This window comes from Gopherus flavomarginatus, chromosome 12 (genome assembly GCF_025201925.1).
Source record: "Gopherus flavomarginatus isolate rGopFla2 chromosome 12, rGopFla2.mat.asm, whole genome shotgun sequence".
NCBI classification, from domain to species: Eukaryota; Metazoa; Chordata; order Testudines; family Testudinidae; genus Gopherus; species Gopherus flavomarginatus.
The window spans coordinates 5,931,866-5,954,607 of NC_066628.1; the positions used below are offsets into that span (position 1 = coordinate 5,931,866).

General features: G+C 54.4%; 1 protein-coding gene across 1 annotated transcript; it reads right to left on the reverse strand.

The window, feature by feature from the left end:
* Positions 1 to 6,611: 6,611 nt before the first annotated feature.
* On the reverse strand, positions 6,612 to 22,633 carry TRIM39 (tripartite motif containing 39). Its single transcript, XM_050921078.1, has 8 exons — positions 22,577 to 22,633; positions 16,604 to 16,747; positions 16,007 to 16,425; positions 15,305 to 15,400; positions 14,221 to 14,451; positions 12,881 to 12,903; positions 12,078 to 12,193; positions 6,612 to 11,440 (listed from the first exon to the last, which is right to left on the reverse strand). The coding sequence occupies exons 1-8, from the start codon at positions 22,623 to 22,625 to the stop codon at positions 10,893 to 10,895; spliced, it is 1,626 nt and encodes a 541-aa protein (XP_050777035.1). The 5' UTR covers positions 22,626 to 22,633; the 3' UTR covers positions 6,612 to 10,892.
* Positions 22,634 to 22,742: the final 109 nt, after the last annotated feature.

Genomic DNA, 22,742 nt, shown 5'->3' on the forward strand with positions numbered 1-22,742 from the left:
CACCCAGTAACCCTTAGTGCGTGAGCTAGCCAGTCCCCCCAGCCTGGGCATGGATTGGAGCTGGTCCCCCCAGAGGGAAAAGGACTCCATAATTTGCGCCCATCAGCCAATTCCTGCTTTCCATAGAGATGAGGGCTATTCTAGCCTCCAGGCAAAACCTGTGGGGAGCCCTTCCGTCCGTGGGCCTCTGGAATTCACATACCCAGGTTGCCGCCTGACTCTAGGCCCGGCTTTTTAGTGATGGGACAGTAACCCCCATACCTCTCTCTTAGCCCAGCCCAAAGGAACCTCTGAACCAGCAGGAGAGACAAGACGTCCAGTGGACTGAGCACCATGGAGAAACACAGGCTCTTCAGCAGGAAAAGCCAAGACCCCCTCTGCCACTTCAGCTATGGGACTGGGAGTTAGGCGCAGATTCTCATGGGTAGTTAGGTGCCGAATGGGAGTTCGCTGCCTATATAGCTTTGAGGATCTTGGCCTAACCTCTCCCAGTTGGACGTTGGTAGCATTTTTGTAATGCGGACTGGCCACTAGACGGAGACAAGATCCGGCACACTCATCCCGCTTCCTAGCATCCCTACAGTGAGACCTTTATGTGCAGTATATATATAGACCACTGGATGTCACTGTGGAGGGGGAGCGCTCCCCTGGTCAACACTGGAGACAAAGGATGGTTGTGATTGCATTTTCAAATCCCTGTTTGCCAGTGCATCAATAGCCAAAGTTAGTTGGCTCAAAGCTGCTTTACCAGTGCATTACCAGCATTAACGCCCAACATTGATCTAATTTTCTTTTTCGCAAGCGAGGCTCATTACAGGTTTTAATCAAAACAAATCCAAGCAGAATTTAAGGGGTCAGCCCAATGGCCCAGCTAGCCCAGTATCCTGTCTTCTGACAGTGGCTGGCACCAGATGTTTCCGAAGCACTGACAGAAGAGGGCAATTATTTAGTGATCCATCCCCTGTTGTCCAGTCCCACTATCTGGCAGTCAGAGGTTTAGGGGCACCCAGATCGTGGGGTTATGTCCTTGACCATCTTGGCAAGTAGCCATTGATGGACCAATCCTCCATGAACTTATCTAATTATTTAAAAACCCAATTATACTTCTGGCCTTCATAACATCCTCTGGCAAGGAGTTCCACAGGTTGACTGTGCGTTGTGTGAAGAAATACTTCCTTTTGTTTGTTTTAAACCTGATGCCTATTAATTTCATTGGATGATTCCTGGTTCTTGTGTCATGTAATGGAGTAAATCATTCCTTAGTCACTTTCCCGGCATAGTTTAAGATTTTATAGATGGCCCTCATACCCTTCCTCCCTTGTCTTTGGCCAAGCTGAACAGTCCGTGTCTTTTGAAATCTCTCTTCTTATGGAGGCCATTCCACACCCCTCATCATTTTTGTCGTCTTTCTCTGTACCTTTTCTAGTTCTCATGTCTTTTTGGAGATGGGGTGACCAGAACTGCACACAGTAGTCAAGCTGTGAGTGTACCATAGATTTATAGAGCAGCATTATATTTTTTGTTTTATTAGCTGTCCCTTTCCTAACGATTCCAAATATTCTGTTAGCTTTCTTAAACGGCTACCACACACTGAGCAGATGGTTTCAGAAACCTCTCTACAATAACTCTAGGATCTCTTTCTTGAGGGATAACAGCTAATTTAGACCTTCTCATGGTAGCTATAGAGTTAGGAATGATTTTCAGCATTTATTATTTTTAGACTGTTTTTCCACTGTATATGGGGCAAGGAGCCAGGGGGCCACAGCTGGGACTGGAGCTCTGGCCGGGGCCAGAGCTGCAGCTGAGGGCAGAGTGGGACTAGATGGTGCTGCCTCCCTGGGGGCTGGCCTAGACCCACCGTGCCCACCACACATTCCTCCATGCCCCCCACAGGGGCATGCCCCACAGTTTGGGGACCACTGCACTAGACCCGACTCCCCCAGAGGCAAGGATAGAAACCAGCCCCAGCCCCATTCTATCTGACTATATTGTCCCAAGGCTCTCCAGCTGGGTAGAACTGTACAACCCCAGAACAAGTTTATTAATCGCAGTGAATCAGTGAACGTGGGCAGGTTTCACACTGGGAGCATCAGTGGAGGAAGAGTGGATGGAAGGGGGGGGGGAGATCAGGAGGAGGAAGGACAGATGAAGGAAAAGGAGAAGAGAGATGAATGAAGAGAAGGATGATGGGTGGGAAGAAAGGAGAGAGGAAGGCAGAAGGGAAGGAGGCGGAGGGAGGATGGGGAGAGAGGGATGGGGACCAGGCAGGGATGGAGGAGGGTGGCAGGCCGGACTCAGTGCCCTCCCTTGCCAGGGGGAAGCAGGGCCCACTTGTTGCAGGAGGCGGCATGGGAGCAGCAGGTGATATTGATGTGGTACTCGGGGACCATCAGCTCCTTCACCATTCCGCAGTGGCTGAGATTCATGATGCAGCCATGGAGGAGGAACTGCACCTCACGTCTTGCAGGGGGATGACAGAGAGGCAGAGCTCAGAAACATGTCATTCGAACACGCCACCCCAAAACCCAGAGCACAGATGGGATCAGAAACCAGGCCATCTCGACCTCAGGCCGCTTAGCTGTTCCTTCACCAGCCGAAAGCTCCCCTGGCTCATGGGATGTTAATACAGCCAGGACTCCTGGGTTCTTTTCCCAGATCTAGGAAGAAAGTGGTAGTCAAATGGTTAGAGCAGGTGGGGACTGGGCATCAGGATTCCTGGGTTCTTTCCCCAGCTCTGGGAAGAGAGTGGGGTCTGGTGGGTTAGAGCTTGGTGGGGTGGTGGGAGTGGGAGGGGGCTGGGAGCCCACATTGCAGTTCTGAGCCTGACCACAAGGGGTCAGGCCAGAGCCAAGCAGCAGCTTGCCCAGAAAGGAGTAAGGATCAGTGCTGGTGGGGGCATCTGGGACAGAGAACCCCACCTCCCCATTCACTATAGCTGATGTTGACAGTCATGCATGGATGCCCGGCCTTAGGGGTGCACTCAGAAACTCCGGGGAGGCAACCAATGTAGGGCTCCTCCAGGGCGCATTCTCTGTTGCTGGCTGCAGGGGGTGAGCAAGGGGAGACGCAGTGAGAGATGGGCACAAACACCCCCCAACCACCATCCCTGCAGGGGCGGCTCTAGGTATTTTGCCACCCCAAGCACGGCAGGCAGGCTGCCTTCGGTGGCTTGCCTGCGGGAGGTCCCCGGTCCTGCGGATTTGGCGGCAGCCTGAAGGTCCACTGAAGCCGCAGGACCAGCGGACCCTCCGCAGGCAACCTGCCTGCTGCCCTTGCAGCGACTGGCAGAGCACGCCCAATGGCTTGCCACCCCAGGCACTCGCTTGGCATGCTGGTGCCTGGAGCTGTCCCTGATCCCTGCAAGCAGCCAACCCTAACCCCTAGAGCCCACTTCCCTCCCCAAGCCAGGGATAGAACCCAGGAGTCCTGGCTCCCAGCCCCTCCCCCCCCATCATTATACTTTGCAGAGTGACACCACTTTTCCCTCCTTGAGGTTCTGTCAGTTTGACTGGGTTACTCCAGATGTCTTCATGGCCGAGCAGAGATCTGGCGGGTTCCTGACCCGAGACGTGGCAGGGGAGTGGCCCGTGCGTGGCTGAGAAGACCCAGGGCTGTGATTCATTCTCTTTCAGCAGCACTGTGGGGGTTGCTCACTCTGGGTTGACTCAAGCCCCTGGCAAAAGCTGCCTGCGTTGAGGACCGTGGCATGGCAGGCAGAGACCGGCGATCCCCATCCACACCCGAGTCCTCCAAGGAGGGCTCCCCCTCCACCAGGAAAATCAATTGAAACGGCTGTTTCCAGGGCAGCTGGACGTGTGCATGTGAGTTGGCTCATTAGAGGGACACAGACACCACACCAAGGGGCTGATTTCAGCATCTTCAACACTCATTTGTCCAGAGGAAGGGGGCTAGGAGCCAGGACTCCTGCTATTGTTGGCTCTGGGAGGGGAGTGGGGTCTAGCGGTTAGAGTGGGGGAGGCTGGGTGTCAGGACTCCTGGGTTCTATCGTTGGCTCTCGGAGGGGAGTGGTGTCTAGTAGTTAGAATGGGGGAGGCTGGGTGTCAGGGCTATTGAATTCTAATCTAGGCACTCAGGGGAGACAGGCATCTGCTGCCTCAGGACCCGCTCAGGCCTGTGTCACCCCAGAGTGGAGTTCCACCGAGCTCCCTAACGGCACTTACCTTCCAGCGCAAGGCAAAACAGGGTGGAAGGTGGGAGGAGCAGATCCCAAGCCATGCTGGGCTCCTCTGGGTCAGGCAGGCAGTGGGCTGGGGGAGCACAGAGCTTTGAGCAGACTCCTGACTCCAGGGATTGTTTTATCCTCCTGTGCCGGTGACCAGTGGTGCAGGGAGAATCGCCCGAGGCGGCTAGAGGGACAGAGCAGACCCATTTTGAAGTAACCGCCCACACCAAGAATAGTCCCTGCAGGGAGGTGACTAGTCTCCAGAAATAGATTCTGCAGGGCAGGGCAGGGCAAGGAGGGAGGGGGGGCTCGGTGCCAGAACTCCTGGATTCTATCCACAGCTCCTGGAGGGGGTGAGGTCTAGTGGGTTAGAGCTTTGGATGGGCCAGGGTCTGGATTTTACATTTCATCTCCAGCGCAGTCGGCCCCTACACTGCACTGGAGTATTGGGGTCAACACTGACTGTGTGGGTAAAGCAGTCCCTTCTGAGCCCCCACCCTGCAACACAGGACCCCCTAGTGCCGCACTGGGGTCAGCATTGGTTGAACTGCCTCCCCCATATTCGCAAACAGTCTCCCAGGCCGATCAAGCCGATCCCATTAACTGTGAGATCGAAGTGTTTGTCCTTATTAGCACGGGTCATCAGGATCCATCCCACCTTGGCCAAGGTAGAGTCCTGGCTCCCAGCATCCCCTGCTCTAACCTACTAGGCCCCATGCCCCTCCCAGAGTAAGGGATAGAACCCAGGAGTCCTGAGTACAGCTGACTGGAATTTCCACATCTAACCTCTTTCCATCAGAAAATGCTGCCTCTCTGAAAGACACTTTCCACCGAACCCTCCTGGTTTTACCACCACTTGTCAGGGGGGAGGGAGGGAGGGAGGGAGGGGGGGGAGAGAGAGAGAGAGAGAGAGAGAGACCTGCACACCTGATTGAGAGCAAAGATTTGAAGCTTGGTCATCCACACTGCAGCCATGTGCCCTACTGAAGTTCCCCAAGAACCGAGGCCCATCCCAAACTTCCGCCCGTTTCTCCCTACAAGCACAGTCCAGTTCTTCAGCCGGGCCTTCTCTAGCAAACACACAGCAGCAGGTAGATCTGGAGTTGCTACTAAAACAAGACGCTCCCCAGCATCCGTCCTCCTCTGGGTAGAGGACAAGAGACCAAACCCCACATGATGGAGGCGTAGACACCCGGCTTAAATGCACTACTTGGAGATGCTCAGATACTACAGTGATGAGGATGGTATCAAAACTTCTACAGACTCGAACCACTTGATTCTCTTGGTGTGGGGCTGGCTCTTCCTGTCTGGTTCTGAGCATGAATTCCAGGGTGAATCTGAATCAGCTTCCCCCGAAAGCTTCATGGAAACAGACCTTTCACTCCAATTTCAACCATAAAAACCCTAATTAAAATGCAAATAAGGCTTGCTCCATACCAGCTGTTTCCCTTTGCTCACCAGCAGGCGGCAGCGGAGTATGCCCTCTGCTACAAAGCCCTGTCCCATCTGGGATTCTCAAGTAGTCGCCGACCAGCATCAATCCTGATTCCCAGCACCCCCTAGCTCTAACTGCTAGACCAATGTTCCCACAAATTTTTTCCATCCGTGTACGGAATGTATTTTGTTATGTGCACAATATCGAGGCAGTGTGTGGATGTGCACCACCAGCAGAAACCAAAAAACGAGATATAATATGTAAGTTACCATAGAGATAACTGATCCAGCCAGGACAGGTCAGGCATTTGTACTCACTACTCAAAGAATTAAATTTAAGCGTAAGAGAAATAAAAATTATGAAATGCACAGACCAGTCAAAAAAATAAAATAATACACTTTGAAAGAAGTAACACCACTACAAATGTGTATTGGTAGGTGAGTGTGACAGACACACACCGTGTGTGTGTGTGTGTGTGTGTGTGTGTGTGTGTGTGTGTGTGTGTGTGTGTGTGTGTGTGTGTGTGTGTGTGTGAGAGAGAGAGAGAGAGAGAGAGATACCCCTTTAAGTACGCTGCCCTTTTAAGTATATCAGCTATTTAGACACAGCAGCAGCTGCCAGCAAGCTCCCTCAGTCCCATCCCGTCCTCCTGCTCTTGAGATGGGGTACAGGGGCAGGGGGACATTCTTACATCTGCACCCCTCGCCCCTTCCCCACTCTGCACAGCAAGTGGGAGGCTCCCGGGAGCAGCTCCAAGGCAGAGCTCAGGAGCATCACACAGCAGTGAACTGCACGGCACTTGATAGCCTGCTGAGCTGTCACCCAGCTGCACAGCTTACAGGGAACTTAGCACTAGACCTCACTCCCCTCCCAGAACCTGGGATAGAACCCAGGAGTCTTGACTTCCAGCCTCCCCTCAAACCCACTTAGACCCCACACCCCTCCGTGCTGGTGCTCAGTGCACAGTGAGGAAGACCCGAACACACCAGGGAGTCTAAGAAAATTGGTGGTTTATTGATGACAAGTTGCAGGCCATTATACGATACAAGCCACAGAGACAGGTTCTTGCCCGGCCAGCTGGGACAGACTGCAGCGCAGAAAATTGCCCTCACATTCCAGGGGAGCAGAGGCAGCTGCTTTGTACCCTCCCCAAAGAGGACAGAAGCAGGGAGTGAGCCCCCCACCACAGAACACCACCTGCTGATGAGTCACAGCCCCACCCCTGCAGGGATCCCCCTCTGGGTGATGGATGGAGCTGGGGCCCCTTCAGTCTTTGGCCTTCCTGCTGAGGTGGCTGGCACTGGGGTGTCTCAGGGCAGGTGGGGATCAAGGCACCTTCTCTGCTGAGACCCACCAGCTCATTACACACATGGGTGCACCAAGTGGGACACACTTCCGCCCTGCGCGAAAATGAGGTCAGATGGAAACAGGCGCTCCCTAGAGGGGAAAGGTCCTGTGTACCATTCCCCCCCACCCCGAGCCAGCTACTCACCTAAACTAATGGGGAAAGGCTCTGCATCCCATCCTGCCCTGAGCCAGCCAGTCCCTGTCCTGGGCCACTAGTTACACACACAGCTAGTTAATGCATTACAAGCGGTGCCCCTCTCACCCCTCCTTCACATACAGCTACTCAAATACGGAGCCTTTCAAAGTGCCATCGTACCCCTCTCTGCCTGGGGCAGAAAAGCATCTCCCCAAAGAGGCTCTGACTCCTCCTGGTCATGAATGAATCCTTGATACTTTCCCATCCACCATGAGTCAGGATCTGAGCCCTCCGTCCCAGCTCCTGCAAAATCTGCACTCCTAAAGAGCTGCTCTGCCCCAGAGGTGGCTGCATCTCAGTGCTGGGTGAGCACATCTTTTGCCGATTTGCTGGGCAGCTGTTACCCATAGGTGGCTGCGTTTCAGGAAGTCTCACCTGAGCCAGACCGTTTAGACTGGAAGCTTTTTGAAGCAAGGAGCATCTCTGACTACACCTGGGCACACAGCGCACAGCACAACGTGGTCCTGATCTCAGCTGGGAACTAGCTACTATTGAAATACAAATAATCATCAGCCCCTGCGTAACCCAGGCGAGAGTATTCCACTGCATAGTGATCAGGCTTGGCCGTATGTTCTTGAAACACTAACCCAGTCTTGCTAAAGACTCCCAGCGATAGATACCCTCCCCCTTGGGAAGCGGCTCCGAGAGTGAATAGCCCATTCTGTGGAAAATCCACACCTTGCCTCCACTCGGAATCTGTCTCGCTTCAACTCCCGGCTGTTGGCTCCCATGCGGCTGCCGCCAGCTGGACTGAAAAGCCCTTGGGTGGCAGACACCTTTGGCTGGGTCGGCATTTATGTTGAGGGGGCTTCAAAGGCCTGAACCCAAACTCAAGGGGGACAGATCTGGAGCAGCCTGCAATAATTTAAGTAGCTCACCATGTGGAATCCAGGGCGTAGTGTTTACTGTCCGTCAATAAGTTCCCACCACCGTGAGTTTCACCTGTAGGCCGGTTGCTGTTCTAGAATTTGTTTCTCTCTTGCTGTGCTTTGTTCCTACTGTTAACATCAATCAATCCTTTGGTTTCGGGTCAAGGCGCCCAACAGATTGAACCTCGGGGGCCAACTTCCATAGGGCCTGCCAGAGAAGCAGAGCTGATTCTTGGGGTGTTGTAGCCCGGGAAGCAGGCTGAGAGTGGGAGAATCGGGGAATCCCACCCCAGGAAAGGGAAGGGCTTGAGGGCCGGTGGGGGTGCGCTCTGCTCAGAAAAGGAGCGAGAGATGCAGTTAGTCCCAGAACGATGATGGAGATTTCCGACCTGTAAACATGGGAAACGTCAACACACCCAGTTACCCTTGTATTGAGTCCAAAGACTTTAGACTAAAGCATTTCAATCCTCAGGGGACTTAATTGTTAAGTGCCAAAAGCGGAGATCATGCGAGACCAATGTGCCACCACTCGGCAACGGCAGGGAACATGAGGTCTGGATTCTCCTCATCCAAACAGCCCCTGGTGGAAAGTCCTATTTAATTCCCCTCGCGGCCACCTCTTGAGCCAATCAGGGCTGAACGATTGGCTCTTCTAATCTCACAGCTGACATCTGAAAACGATACACGACTCAGGGAAGAAACCAGCTCGCTTGAGAATGAAAACCTCGCATGTGCCACAGATACAACTCAGGGAGGAGACAGGGTCAGTTTTGAAAGTCGATTTCCAACCGTAACTGTGCTGTGACATAGTTTTTTGGGCGCCCTAGCCTACTTCTTTGCTTTAACGAGTTCTTCATTGCTCAGAAGTTATTTCCTCGCTTTTTCTTTTCTTCAAAAGACACACGCAATTATTTCATGTTAAAAATAGATCAGGGCGCAGAGCAGCACAGCTAGGGATGCACCTGATGGGTTATTGAAGAGCGAGTGGCAGAGGGCAAAGAAAGCATGGAGATGCATTTTCAAAGCTGCTGCAGTGGGGTGAATGGGAGCGGCTGGGAACCATGCAAGATCTCCTGGTATTCCCAGAATGGAGGCTACTGGGTAAAATTCACCCTCTCATTGAGGAAGCAGAGGGGAGTTCAGTCTCTGTAGCCTATTCACTCATCGGCATCTCCTGTTTAACACAGGTTAGAACAGATAATCGGGTGAATCCAATGACTTCCACCCCTGCCACAAACAAATCCCAACTGGCGGTGAGGAACTGTAACGGGCCTTCCACAGAGTTTATCCCAGAGCGAGGGGGAGGACTCAGCCCAAAGGAACAGGAGCTGGTCAGTCCTAAACATTTCCTCCGGCCTAGGCAAGGGTGACAGGTGATTTCCCAAGAAGATACGCGACTATCAGGAAATCAAGGGGTCATGCCCCCTCAAGCAACCTGGAACACTGAGAAACAAGGCTCAACATGCTTCTTTTTTGGGTATGCATTCATCCATCTAGTCTGCTACGCCACCTCTGTGCCGGCACCAGATCAGGCTGACTGTTCATCTAGCATGGTACCAGTATGCCCTCCTACAGCAGGGCACAGAACCCAGGAGTCCTGACACCCTGCCCCGCCACTCTACTGGACACATCACTCCCCTCCCAGAGCTGGGAGTAAAACCAGGAGTCCTGACTCCCCAGACCTAATCAACTGGGCCTCACCCTGCCTGCTCTGCTCCAGAAAGGGAATAAACTTCGGTCGTACAAGGCCAAGGATTCTCTCCCTCAAGTCCACTGCCTCTCCCAAGGACTCACTTTGGACAGTCCAATGTGATGCATTTTCATGGGAGCCAGGTGGAAACAACAGTTGTCCCTCTCCTCCCCCTGCTCCACAAAATCAGGAGACAAGTGTGAGAGGAGCCCAGGATCAAAGTGACTCCGGGACTGAGAACCCAGCCAGACAAGCATGGATCCGCCCCCTTGAGTCCATTCTGGAGAGGGAGATAGGGCCACATTATGGAGGGAACAGAGTGATTTTGAGGGAGGGGCCACCTCGTAAATCTGTTGGATCCCCGTTTATGCAATGCCCCTCAGAAAGAGCTGCTGACACCCCCCCCAGTCCTTTGCAGCCTGTCTCCCTCAATTCTAATCAGACCCCCGCAGCCTTTTCCTCTCCCATTGCAGTCCATAGTGACTTTTTTTTATCTACACACTCAAGAGAGATCCCCGTGGGTTTAACCTAGTGGGGGAAATTTACTAGTCCCTGGGTCCAGATCCCCCTGAATGGCAGGGTCCCCCCACTCCTGGATGGGAGGGAGCATCTGCCCAAGGAGGGAACCCAGGGTCTTGTCCTTCGGGACTGCACTGCAGTCTGATGTCTGTGCTGAGCTGGCCCATGTTAGGGGGAGAGATGAGGGTGGTGGGGGTTGTCCCTCATGGCCTCGAAAGGCAGCGGCGTCAGAGAGCTGTGAGATCCCCCCCACGCCTGGCCCATGTTGGGGGCCGAAACGGGATCTAGCCGCCTGTCCAGGAAGGCTGGCTGGACGGCGGGAGGGAATGGAACGGAGCAGTTCCTTCATGGCTGGTTCCAGCGTGCACGGCAGGGGCCTGCAAAGCCCAACGCCTGAGCGTTGGACTAAATCAGGGCACGGACAACAAGGTGCCCCCGCCCAGTCTGTGGGGAGGGGGTGGGGCCCTCGGTAATCCATGTCCGGCCCTGCCCCGGCCCTCCCGGTCCACAGGCAGGCAGGGTCTCCAGGAGGGCGGTAAAAGCCAAGGCGCTCATCATAGTCAGGGCATGCGGGTGAACAGCAGAAACCAGACCCAAGCCCCCTGCCTAGCCCCAGTCCGCAAGGAGGCTGGCGTGAGCGGCCTCCGGCCCCGTCACTCCCAGTCCGTGGGGGTGCGGATGACGAGGGGGGCGGCGTTCTTGCGTCCGGCGCGGATGCCCGGGTAGAAGAGGGGCCAGATCTTCTCGGTGAAGGTGTCCGTGAAGGTATAGATGTGGGAGCGGTCGGTCACGTTGTAGAAGGACACCCGCCCAGCCTCGTAGTCCAGGAAGACGCCCACCCGCTTGGGCTTGATGGGGAGGTGCAGCGGGGTGAAGGGGGTGGTGGTGGCCGCGTACTTGTCGCCGTTCCACAGCCGCACTCGCCAGTAGCCCGTCTCGGGCAGGGCCATGAGTTCGCCCTTGCGGCTCACCGAGTCCTTGCAGACGCCCAGGGCCCAGTGCGTCTTGTCGCCCACCTCCACCTCCCAGTAGTGGCGGCCCGAGGTGAAGCCCTCGGTCGCCAGGACGCAGGGGTAGATGGTGAAACGGCGCGGGGTGTCGGGCAGGTCCCGCAGCCGCGTGTCCACAAACTTTACGCTCTTGCGGTCCTCGGACAGCACCAGGTTGGGGTGGGCCGTCTCGGGGTCCAGGGTCACGTCTCCTGGAGGGAGTGAGGGGCCGGGCGGTCAGTTCTTTGCCCCACCCCATATTGCCCTAGGGGTCGCCCCACACCCATCAATTCCACTGCCACCCCTTCCCGAATCCCCCCTCCAAACCAACCCCCCACTCATCCCTCAACCCAACTCCACTGCCACCCCTTTCTCAAATCCTCCCCTCACCCAACCCCCGTCACCCCTTTTTGAATCCCCCCAATGTCAGCCCCACACCCACTCCCGACTGACCCCCCAGCTCACCCCACCACACCCCTCCCAACCAACCCCACTGCCAACCCTTCCCAAATCCCCTCCGTGCCAGCCTCACTCCTCCCTCCAAATCGACCCAACTGATCTCCCAACCTCCTCCAAACCAGGCACCCACTGGCCCCCTCCAAACCAGTGCCACCATGCTCTCAGCCTCATGACTCCCCCACCCACCCCCATGGCTCTCCTTGTCCACAGCACCCTTTCCATGCCCCCCATGGCCCCTAACTGCACTGGGAGAGGGATCGTGCTCATTCCACCCCTCCCAGTTCTTGCTAACCGAGGCACCTACACCTCGAGCCAGCAGGGTTTCCATGCCCTGTATGTTCTCCGGCAAACCGGGTGGGAGCGGGACCAGCCTTCGGCAGCCCCACTCACCGATCAGTCTCTTGATGATCTTGCGCAAGACAAAGTACTGCCGCGGGAAGCTGCAGAAATTCTTCTCCAGCTCGATGGGGACCGAGGCCAGTTCCATGGTCTGCACCGTCTCACACCTGAAGGGGGCGACACACAGCTAGCACCACCTCAGCTGCGTCTGAGCTCCCAGGACCATGGCCCATGGGGCCAGAGCCCCGGCCTACCCTACCCAAAGTACCTGTCTGCCTGTCGTATCTGAGCGCCGCAGGGCCTGTAACGTAGTTATCCTCCCGGCACTCTGAGAGGAAGGGCAAGGCTGTTAACATGGGGCATTTCAGAGACATTTATTTTGACTCACAAACCCTGCCTGTGCCCAAGACACAGGGCTAGGAAGGGGAAACAGGCACGGAGAAGCCGAACAATGGGCTGAGCCAGCAGCAAAATCTAGGAGCCCTGACTCCGAGTCGCCCCTTCCTCTGTTCTAACCACTAGACCCCACACCCCTCCCAGAGTTCAGGTTAGAACCCAGGAGTCCTGGCTCCCAGCCCCCACTGCTGTAACCCACTAGACTCCACTCCCCTTCCAGAGCCAGGGATGGAATCCAGGAGTCCAGACTCCCAGCCCCACCCCCGCGCTAAGCCACTGGACCCCACTCTGATAGTCTGGTCCAAGACATGGGCTGGCTCAGTTGTTTGTCCTTTCCTGCATCTCTGACCCACCCACTAGGCCCCTGCCCTGTTCAGATCCTTTCCCCTTTGAGTGCAGGGGGTTGGGCGGTGCTGTCTTCTGCTCCCAGGGGGAGGGCCTGGGAACGGAGGCCTTACCTTTCCAGGGTGCTCTTTATATCCTGCAGGGGGAGAAAAGAAGCGGATCATGGGAGGTTCCAGAAATTGGTCAGGCAGTATCCGAGCTGCTGAAATCCCAGGGTGGGATAGGTTTCGTATAGCCTGCTCCCCAGAGAGATGCCCCATCAAGGCCCATCCACCGCCTATTCCACGATCATCTCCCAAGTCCTGTCCCTCAATGCTTTGCCCATCAGATCTGAAGATGCCCCAAATCAGGGCCCATCTCATCCAGTATCAAAAGGCGGCCAGGATTGGCCCCCTACAGACAGTTCCCCAGCATCTGGCCCATCCTGGTTTGAGATGTCTCCAGCAAGCAACGGGTCTCCCAGACCCTCCCCCGGCATGACAGTCTCCTTGATGGGCAGTGGCTCAACCACAGAGCTCGTGGCTCAGCAGTGGACTGTCTCGGCTCTTTGCACATCTGCACACAACGACATTTCAGGGGCCAGTTTTCCCCCAACATGTTGAGGAAGCCTGAGAGATAACGAGGGCCTCCTCTGGATCTGGCCAGAGCTCCAGTCGGAGCCCTGCTAAGATCCTCAGTGGGGCACCTCTAAGGAGCAGAGCAGACCAAGGAGTTGGGAAGTAGCTCGTGAGAGGGGTCCCTAAACCTCCCTCCTCCCAACATAGTCATGCTGACCCATCCAAGTGGGACCTCCTGACGGCCAAAGCCTAGTCTACACTTGTAGAATAGCTATGCTGGTTGGGGCTGTGTGTGACTTTACTGACAGAGTTATGTTGGGATTAGGTGGAGGCTGGAACCAGTCTAACTTATGTCACTTTGCTGAAGTGAAATAAGCTATCCTGGTGCGAGAACTTGCAGCCAGTAGAACGGTCTCTGTACTAGGGGCAGACAAGGCCGAAGGAGGTGGCCGGTCCCTTGGCAGGAAGCTCCAAGGCAGAGGTGGATTCTCCAGGAAGCCAGCCTGGTATCTGAGAAGCAAGCTCAGAACAGGCCCCAGAAGAAACTTTTGGGACAGAATGGAAATTCTGGGTGCCTCCTTGGACAGAGCCGGAGCTTCATCCATATCCGCATGGAGATGTCCAACAGTGCCCCTCGGGAGACTCCTGGGTGGGAGCTCCAGGAATTGGATGGGAATTCTGGCTGCTACTTCCAGCCTTAAGAGCTGGAAGCTGCTTGGGAGGAAGCTCTTGAGGACAGAAGCCCCTCAACTCCCCCACTCTGGAAACTCCAGACAGAGGTGCCATTTTGAGCCTCTCTGGAGCAAGCTCTGTGGGTAGGATGGAAATCCATGTGATTTCCCACTGGGTACCAACCTAAGGGCCAGGAAAAGAGGATGACTCTCAGGGCTCCTCACCTTGAGCATCTCGATGCCTGACTGCAGGCACTTCTCCTCGATCTCGGTGATGAGCTGGTTGAGCGAGAGGCGCTGGTCCGACAGCTGGGCCACGTTGTCCTTCAGCTTCTGCAGGATCTCCTTCTCCTCCTCCTCCAGCCGCCGGAGCAGCACCTGCTGCTCCTCCTCCAGGAACTGGTGCAGCTCCTCGAACTCGCTCACAATCAGCTGCCGACGGCTCTCCACTTTTCTCTGCAGTGGCAGGAAGAGAGGAGGAACAAGCTGGAGTCAGGCATGGGGAAAGCCAGGATGGGCACTGCCTGGGGCAAGGGATGAGCACAGGTCTCCCTGATATCTGGCCACAGAGAGGCAGAACAGGGAGTCTCCCCAGATCTGGCTACAGAGGAAGGGAGCAGGGGGTTTCAGGAGGAGGGGGGGTTCCCCAGACCTGGGGTCCCAGGCGTTGGTGTTGCCCCAGATCCAACCAGAGGGATTATCCCAGGTGCATTTGAGTGGGATGTCTCCACAGAGCTGAACAGAGAGGAGCATAGTGTGAACCTGGGTGAGGTCTCTCTATAGGTGGGCAGAGACGGTTATTCTCTTTGCAGAGCATATAAGCAGATTGCTCCACCGGCTGTCAAAATGCAGCCACCTCTGGGGCGTGGTGTGGCAGCTGTGACACCACAAGGCAAAGCAGCAGGATAGCGTGGGGGAGGATGCAAAGGGGAGCCTCATATTCACCTGAAACCAGAGTGCAGGGGGCTCAGGGAGGCAGAATGGAGCCCCCTGAGTTGGGATTTGGACCTCTGGGTCAATGCTCTGACTGCTGAGATAAGTGACAGGAGATCTTCACTCATCTCACACAAGCAGGATTTCCGACATGTCTCAAGGTGGCCCTTGCAGCAGCACGGCACCCCCTAGCTGGGGCATTGAGAGCTAGCACCGAGTGCAAGGGGAGAGCGCCCCCTACTGAGGCCTCCCGCAGGTCTCCCATCCGAGCCGGGATCCTGCCCAACCCAGCTCCGCAACTCATGGCTGATCAGCACATCTGACCGACGACCCAGCCACAGGTGACAGAGCAAACCCCTGAGCCCCTGCCACCTGCCTTCAGCTCTCCGGGTTTCTTCTCCTCCTGGGATTTGCAGTGGGCAATGTCCTGCAGCTTCCGCTCCAGCGGCTCCAGACACTGCTGCAGCTTCTCCTGGGAGGACAAAGAACATTTAACAAGCTGGATCCGGCCACAAGATTCAGGCTCAAAGCAACAGTAACCAGATGGTCAGTTCCCTGGCATTTAGATGGGCCATGGGGGCACTATGGCATGGGAAAGGGCTTACGGCTGTTGGGAGGCACAGTCAAGGCCAGAGGAGAACCCAGATCCCTGTGGACAGTCTAGTCTCAGTCCTCCCTCATCTAACCACTAGGATCTACTCTCCTCACAGAGCTGGGGACAGAACCCAGAAGTCCTGGCTCCTAGCCCCCACTGCTCTCATCCGCTAGATCCCAATGGTGCTGTGCTCACTCCCCTGTGTGCATCACTAGGACTTCTGGGGGCACATTCCCTGGATCTCAACACTGCGGCAATCTGAGCTGGTTCTTTCCCAGTGAATTGTGGGAGAACTGGTCTGTCCTTCCAGGGACACAGGCGGCATTGTGGGAAGGCACTGGAGGACGAGCAGCTCTGCATCCTCACTGGATGAGGGTGAGTGAAAGCGGATAAGGGACCCAGGGAGACCTTCTCCAGCTCATGGACTGTAGGGCACCAGCCCTGGGGAAAGGGCCGGGTGTCATTTCTTGGGCAGCCTCCCACCTTGTACTCCAGGGAGGCGTCGTCCAGGGGCACCACGGTGTGGGAGCGGTGGTCGTGGGAGATCTCACACACCAGGCAGACGGCCTCCTGGTCCTCCTTGCAGAAGAGGTTGAGCACCTCGTTGTGCTTCCCGCACAAGCTCTCGTCCCGCACCTTGCGCTTGGTGGCCTGCAGCTGCTTGGCGATCTCCACCATGTTGCCCAGCTGCCGGTTGGGCTTGAGGGTGCGGTGGCGGAAGGTCTTGCGGCAGACGGGGCAGGGGAAGTCCCGGTTCAGCTCCTCCCACCAGCGGGTGATGCAGACCCGGCAGAAGTTGTGGCCGCAGTCAATGATGACCGGGTCCTTCAGGTACTCCAGGCAGACGGAGCAGCTGGCTTCCACCTGCAGGTTCTCCAGGGGGTTGGTGGTAGCCATGGTACCTGCAAGACAAGGGGGAATCGCTGTGTGGGAATGGGGCATGGGGGCCTTTCCCCTCCAGGGGGAGCCAGCTCTGATCCGGCCCCTGCACAGAGGGACTGACTGGCTTGGGGGTGGGGGTGGAATGGGACATGGGACCTTTCACCAAACAGTAGTGAGGAGAGAGAAGATCCTACTCACTTTTTGGTTTCACTCCACAAGAATGGGTTGAGCATTCGCAGCAGGTGGCAGCGATGAGCCAGCAGCCAATCCCAAAACACTCCGTGGATTTCTCTGTGTGTTTGGGCAAGCGCCGCCCTCTCCCACAATCTGGGCAGCGGTGAGCTGAGGGCACAGAGTGCAGAAACATGGATGTTGTACGGGAAACAATTCCATTACAAGGAGCTCAAACATTATATGATTGTCAACAGTCCCCGGAGCTCTCCTGTGTTATATAGTGATCAGCTCTGAGGCACCACCCCAGAAGTGGCAGTGGCTGAAGCCCTCATTCCTCAGCTGAGGAGGAAATAAAGTTGAGTATTGTTGCTCCTTTGCGATGCACAGTGAAGGCCTGAAAAGGCTAAACTAATTTCTTCCCATCGTCCCCGCCTCCCCCAATTAGAAATTCAAGTCCTGTTTACCCTGGAAGTCTCAATGGAAGACTGGAGAACTGGTCCGATTTTATTACAGATCTGAAGCAAGTCAAACCCGATCCACCTAAAAAAACAGATTTATACCCAGACTGCTTTAGAAACATCTTGGGGGTTTTGCTGACACCTCCTTATGGACATAGGAAAGTGGATCAGGGGGTCTTTTATCTCAATATCCCATCTCCAACCAGACTGAGCATCAGATGCTTCAGAGGAAGACACAAGAGACCACCCCCACAGTGTCCAATGATGGGATAACATGTGCTTGGGTGAGTTAAGGGGTGGAGAGGATGGAAGGAGCTGTGTGTGTCTGTGAGAGAAGCAGCAGAAAGAGCAGAGAAGCTGACAGAGAAGGAAACAAGAATAGGCTATACTCCATCTTGTCGCAGTGGGGCGTTGGTGGGGGGTGGACTAGATGACTTCTTGAGGTCCCTTTCAGCCCTACATTACTATGTTTCTAAGAAAGCTCAGGCCTGCTAAACAAAAATAGCAGGAACGTGACCCTATGAAAAAGCCCAGAGAGCGCTTTTGGGCAGGGTGCTGGCAGGAGAGGAGCTTGGAGTCATGAACAAAGAGAGTGTTTCCTGTTTGATTCCCCCTTGTGTTCAGGGAAACAAGAATTCGTAAATAAACAGGGACGGCATCAAAGAAACACCTACTCCATCACCAATTTCTCCTCCTAATGGTAACCACCTGCAGAGCTGGAATACTAGCTAACAGCTCAGGTTAAAAAGGGGTAGCAGTTTTCCAAGTCCAGATATTTTTATTACCCACCTAAATGTGCAAACCCGTTTAGAATTCCACTAGCTCTTCACCTCAGCGATTCCTGAGGCAGTAAGTTCCACAGGCTGGCTGTGCAAAATACAGTATTTCCTTCCGTCTGTTTTATCATGGTCCAGGGGTTAAGGTGCTGACCTAGGGTCAGGGAGTTCTGGGTTCACTTACTGGCTCTGCCATAGAGTTCCTGTGTGAACATGGCAAGCTGCTTAGTCTCTGTGCCTCAGTTTCCCCATTTATAGAACAGGAAAACAGGGACACTGTGAAAATAAACACATAAAAAATTGTGGGGTGCTCAAGTACTATAGCCATAGGGGCCTAAGACAGATCATTTTCAATGTGCTACTTTCCATTTCTTTCAGCCACCTCGCTAGCCTTTTAGAAAGGGAGTTATTAAAAAAAAAATCAATGATCACTGAAATGGGTTTTGGAAATAGCTTCTGCAAATTAAACACGTTTGGGGCTGCTCCACGCTGAAATGAAAGGGGAGGTTTTCGTTATAAAAACATATGACACTAAACTCAAAGGAGTGGAGTCCAATGGTTGGAGCAGAGCCTGGGTTCTATCCCTGGCTCTGGGAAGGAAGAAGGGTCTAGTGGTTAGTGCAGGTAGGACTGGGATCACGGCTCCTGTGTGTAAGAAAGATGTGCAATCTCTGTGGCCCATTCACTCCTTGACCCTTTGCTAAGTTTCCCAACAAGGGAGCTAGTGAGTAGCAAAGGGGCTGCTGTTTTCTGATGCCCTGGCAGAGGTCTGACTGATATCTACCAACTAGTCTCATGAATGCACAACACTTGTCAAACGGGAAGGCCTTTCAGTCACGACTGACCTCAGACTAGGCTGTAGCCAGCGCCCCCTAGAGGGGAAAGAGGTCCCGTTCTCCACCACCTCCCTCGGCCAACAGTCCTCCAGTCCTTTCACTGTGAGGCCAGACCAGAGCTGGTGTCCCCTAGAGGAAAAAGGGCCTGTATACCATCAGCCAGCCAGTCTCCCTCCCCAAGTTGACATCCCTAACACAATGAGACCTCCACAGCTACTCTGAGTCCACCAACCAGCTCAATATTGAGGTTGGGGTTTCCAAAACAGCGTAAGTAAGGTGGTAGCCAAATCCGACTGAATTTCACTCCCTCATGCTCCTCTGGAAACCCCAATTGTTTGACGGAGATCCACCAAACCACCACCGTGAACTTCCCCCCATTCGCCATTTTAAAGCCCTTAGTCCAGTCCCTCTACAGCTCCCCTCTTCCCAAACTAAAATCATGGCGTGAACGTCATTCTAAAATCCTGCCTCCCTCTGGGGGGCTCCAGGGATGATCGGACCTCATCTCAGCCTCTGGGCACCTGTGGGATTGTTCCCCCTCAGATGGCGCTCTCAATTAGCGGGGGCTGTCAAGACAGGATTTGATCGCTTCGCTCTCCAAGAATCACGTATTTTCTTAGGCTCCCTTCACATCAACAGACCATCAAAGCGCCGGAGGCTTGGGAATTGCCAGCCTGGATTGGTCAAAGCATTTGAAGGCCAGCGTGTTGTGAGGTATCAGAACGGTGGTAGGAAGGCAGAGCCTGAAGCTTGAGCATGGTGCAAGACCTGTGGCTTGACCTAAAGTCAGGAAAAGATAAACGGCAAAGGGGAGACCCTGTCAAAAAGCAGATGCTTGCCGGCAAGTTCACTGTCCGGCACATAACCTTGGCACAAGTACAGTTGGCACTGCTGAAACACACTGACTATATGAACGCATTCCAGCAGGCCAGCAAAGGGACACCCCAGCCTAGCACAAGATGGTTTGACAGAAGTGATGAAGGGGAGTGTTTTGTCTGGAACATGAGAAATAAAGGACAAAGACGGGTGGTAAATAGGGATGTTTTGTCTGAAGCAGGAGGAGAAAAGTACAAGGGGAGGTAACAAACGTGTCATGAAACACCACCTAAGTTGTTTATCTCAGACTGTCTATAAACAATAAATCTATGTTGAGGGACCTCGCCGTAACCCTTTGTTCGGCCTAGGGGACAGTGGGAAGCCCTGTCACTGATGAGCTGGTCCACTGTCACAAGCGTACAGGTAGTAATGCTCCTGTAGAGCATATGGAGTGCCAGAACCCTGCTTTGTTTGCAATAAAACTGGCCAAGCGCCTTGGTCACTAAGCCAAGTCTGTGATCTTTCCAGGCAGTTCGATGGAAGTCTGCTGTGCCGTCGACCTGGCTGGAGCCAGTACAGCACACAGAGAGAACACACACGCAGCCAACAACTGACAACTTGGGTGACTCCAACCACTGATTTGGTAAGTAGGTGAGCTGCCCGCTGTAGGAATCACGATCTAACATGGCAGAAAACCCCAAGTTAGGGAATCCCCTTATCCCCTCTGTAGCGGGGCGATCACCCCGCTCCGGCTCGGAAAGGATTAAAAGGGGCCTTGGAGAGGGCTGGGGCTGAAAGCCGCCAAGGGCAGCTGATTGGGTTGGCAGTTGCAGGTGTGGCCACACCCAATTAGGGTCCAGCTGGCCCTGATAAAAGGGCTGGGAGGTCCTGCCAATGGTGGAGTGGGAAGGCCCTGGCTGCTGGCTAGAGAAGGGTATTTCAAATAGATCAGTGCTGGGGAAGGACAGGCAGAGCTGGGGAGCTCTGGCCAGGAGAGTCCCCAGGCTGAGGCCGTACTAAAAGGGCCTGTGGGGTACTGACGCTGCAGCAGGGCAGCCAGACCAGGAAAAGGCAGCGGGTCCAAACCACCTTGCCAATGATGAGCGGCCATTTCAGACTATAGTTTGCCCCTGAGATAAGGTGGGCTTAGGGGGATTGGGGTTTTCCAGGGAGGGGAGGACTCCTGAATGTGGGGTACTGCCAGGGGGCAGTGCCCGAGCAAAGGGGCACCACGGGCCGGGAGGGACGTGGGGCCTGAACTAAAGTATGGTGGAGAAAAGGGAGAAGCAGGTGGCAGCAAGGGAGACACTGGCCAGCGGGAGGCGCTGCGAAGCTGGAAGAGCTAATTCCCAGACCAACCAGCAGGAGGCACCACGCCAGTGAGTGCTCTGCCTTCCTACACCTTCCCTTCCAATCCCCAGAGTTATATGAAGTATGGATGCATTGGGTGGCCAGCAAACGAGGTCCACGAGTTCAAAACAGACAGTGGGGGAAATGTGGCCTGGAATACGTAAAGCGATGGCAGAGACCAAGGCTTTACAAAATAACACACATGACCACGGCTGTTAAATGGTTAAGACAACATGCCCCAAAACTGGCAGGGCAAGTAGCAGAAACCAAAAAACAGTGAAAAGAAGCTACAAAAGCAACAGAGCACGTTAGAAAGTGCAGGAACAGAACAGAAAATTGGAAACAGCTGTAGAAAATCTGTAAAAAAGAAAAGTGCCATCCTCTCATTATAAATCTTGTGGGGGACAATGGGCTTCAGGTATTTAGTTAGTGCTTGAAGAATTGGGCCAGAAACGGAAAAAGATGCTCGGAGCACAATTAAAAGCTGGAACATGGAAAGATTGGAACGGTTGCCGCATTGGAGACATTGGGAATGGCCAAGTAAGTGCACAGGAGGAAAAAGTAGTGAACAATCCTTCAACATGTCAACCTCTCTGGCCATTCACTAACAGATTGAAAGCTGGCAATTTTGCAACAGAAAAGCTTCAAAAATAGACTCCAAAGAGAAACTGCTGAACTTGAATTAATACACAAACTAGATATAATCAATTTAGGCTTAAATAGAGACTGGGAATGGCTGAGCCATTACACACATTGAATCTATTTCCCATGTTAAGTATCCTCACAGCTTCTTGTCAAACTGTCTGTAATGGGCTATCTTGATTATCACTACAAAAGTTTTTTTGCTGACAACAGTTCATCTTCATTAATTAGCCTCTTAGAGTTGGTTGGGCAAGTCCCACCTTTTCATGTTCTCTGTATGTATACATATCTCCTCACTATATGTTCCACTCCATGCAGCCGATGAAGTGGGCAGTAGCCCACGAAAGCTTATGCTCAAATAAATTTGTTAGTCTCTACAGTGCCCCAAGTATTCCAATCCTTTCACTGCATTGGTAAATCAGGAGAAAAAAGTAGGGTAAACAGAGCACCTTAAAACAGTGTTTTTCAAACCGGGGGTTGCGCCTCATTACTGGGTCGCGGCATGTCAGGTGCTGGGTGGCCTTGCTCTGGTCAGCACAGCCGACTGGGATGTTAAAAGTCTGGTTGGCAATGCTGACAGGCTAGTGCCTACCTTTTCCAACACGGTGCTGCGCCCTGGAAGTGGCCAGCAGCTGGTCTGTCCCCTAGCAGGAGGCAATGGGGCTTCGCGCGCTGCCCTCACCCTGAGCACCAGCTCCACGCTCCCATTGGCTGGTAACTGAGGGGGGGAGGTGCCTGCGGGCACGCTTCTGCCTAGGAACCAGAACTGATGCTGGCTGCTTCCGGGGCGCAGTGCAGTTCGCGGTGCCAGGACAGGTGGGAAGCCTGCCTCTGCAACCCCCGGCTGCACTGCTGACCGGGAGTCTGCACCCCAATCCCCAGCCCTGAGCCCCCCCAAACCTGGAACTCCTTCCTGCACCCCAAACCCTTCCTCCTGGGCCCCACCTCAGAGCCTGCACCCCGGCTCAGAGCCTGCACCCCCTCCCGCACCCCAACCCTCTGCCGCAGCCAAGAACCCCCTCCCATACCCTGAACCGCTTTCCCAGTCCTACCCCGCAGCCCTCACCACTCCTACCCCAACCCTCTGCCCCAGCCCTGAGCCCCTAGCACACCCCAAACCTCTCATCCCCAGCTCCGTTGGGTCGCAGGCATCAACAATTTTCTTCATCTGGGTCCCTAGAAAATAAGTTTGACAACCACTGCCTCAAGCAACATGATCGTCGGGGAGTGGATACAAAAGAATTTCAAAGGGAAAAACTGAGAGGATGAGGTTTAACAACTGGAA

Bases quoted from the DNA above. Each gene is read 5' to 3' on its own strand.
- TRIM39 (XM_050921078.1), bottom strand. From the start codon at position 22,625: ATGAAGAAAATTGTTGATGCCTGCGACCCAACGGAGCTGGGGATGAGA. The intron at 14,452-15,304 runs GCAGGTGGCAGG...CTGCCACTGCAG, and splicing joins AGAAACCCGGAGAGCTGAAG to AGAAAAGTGGAGAGCCGTCG. The intron at 12,904-14,220 runs GTGAGGAGCCCT...CTCCCCCTGCAG, and splicing joins CAGGCATCGAGATGCTCAAG to GATATAAAGAGCACCCTGGA.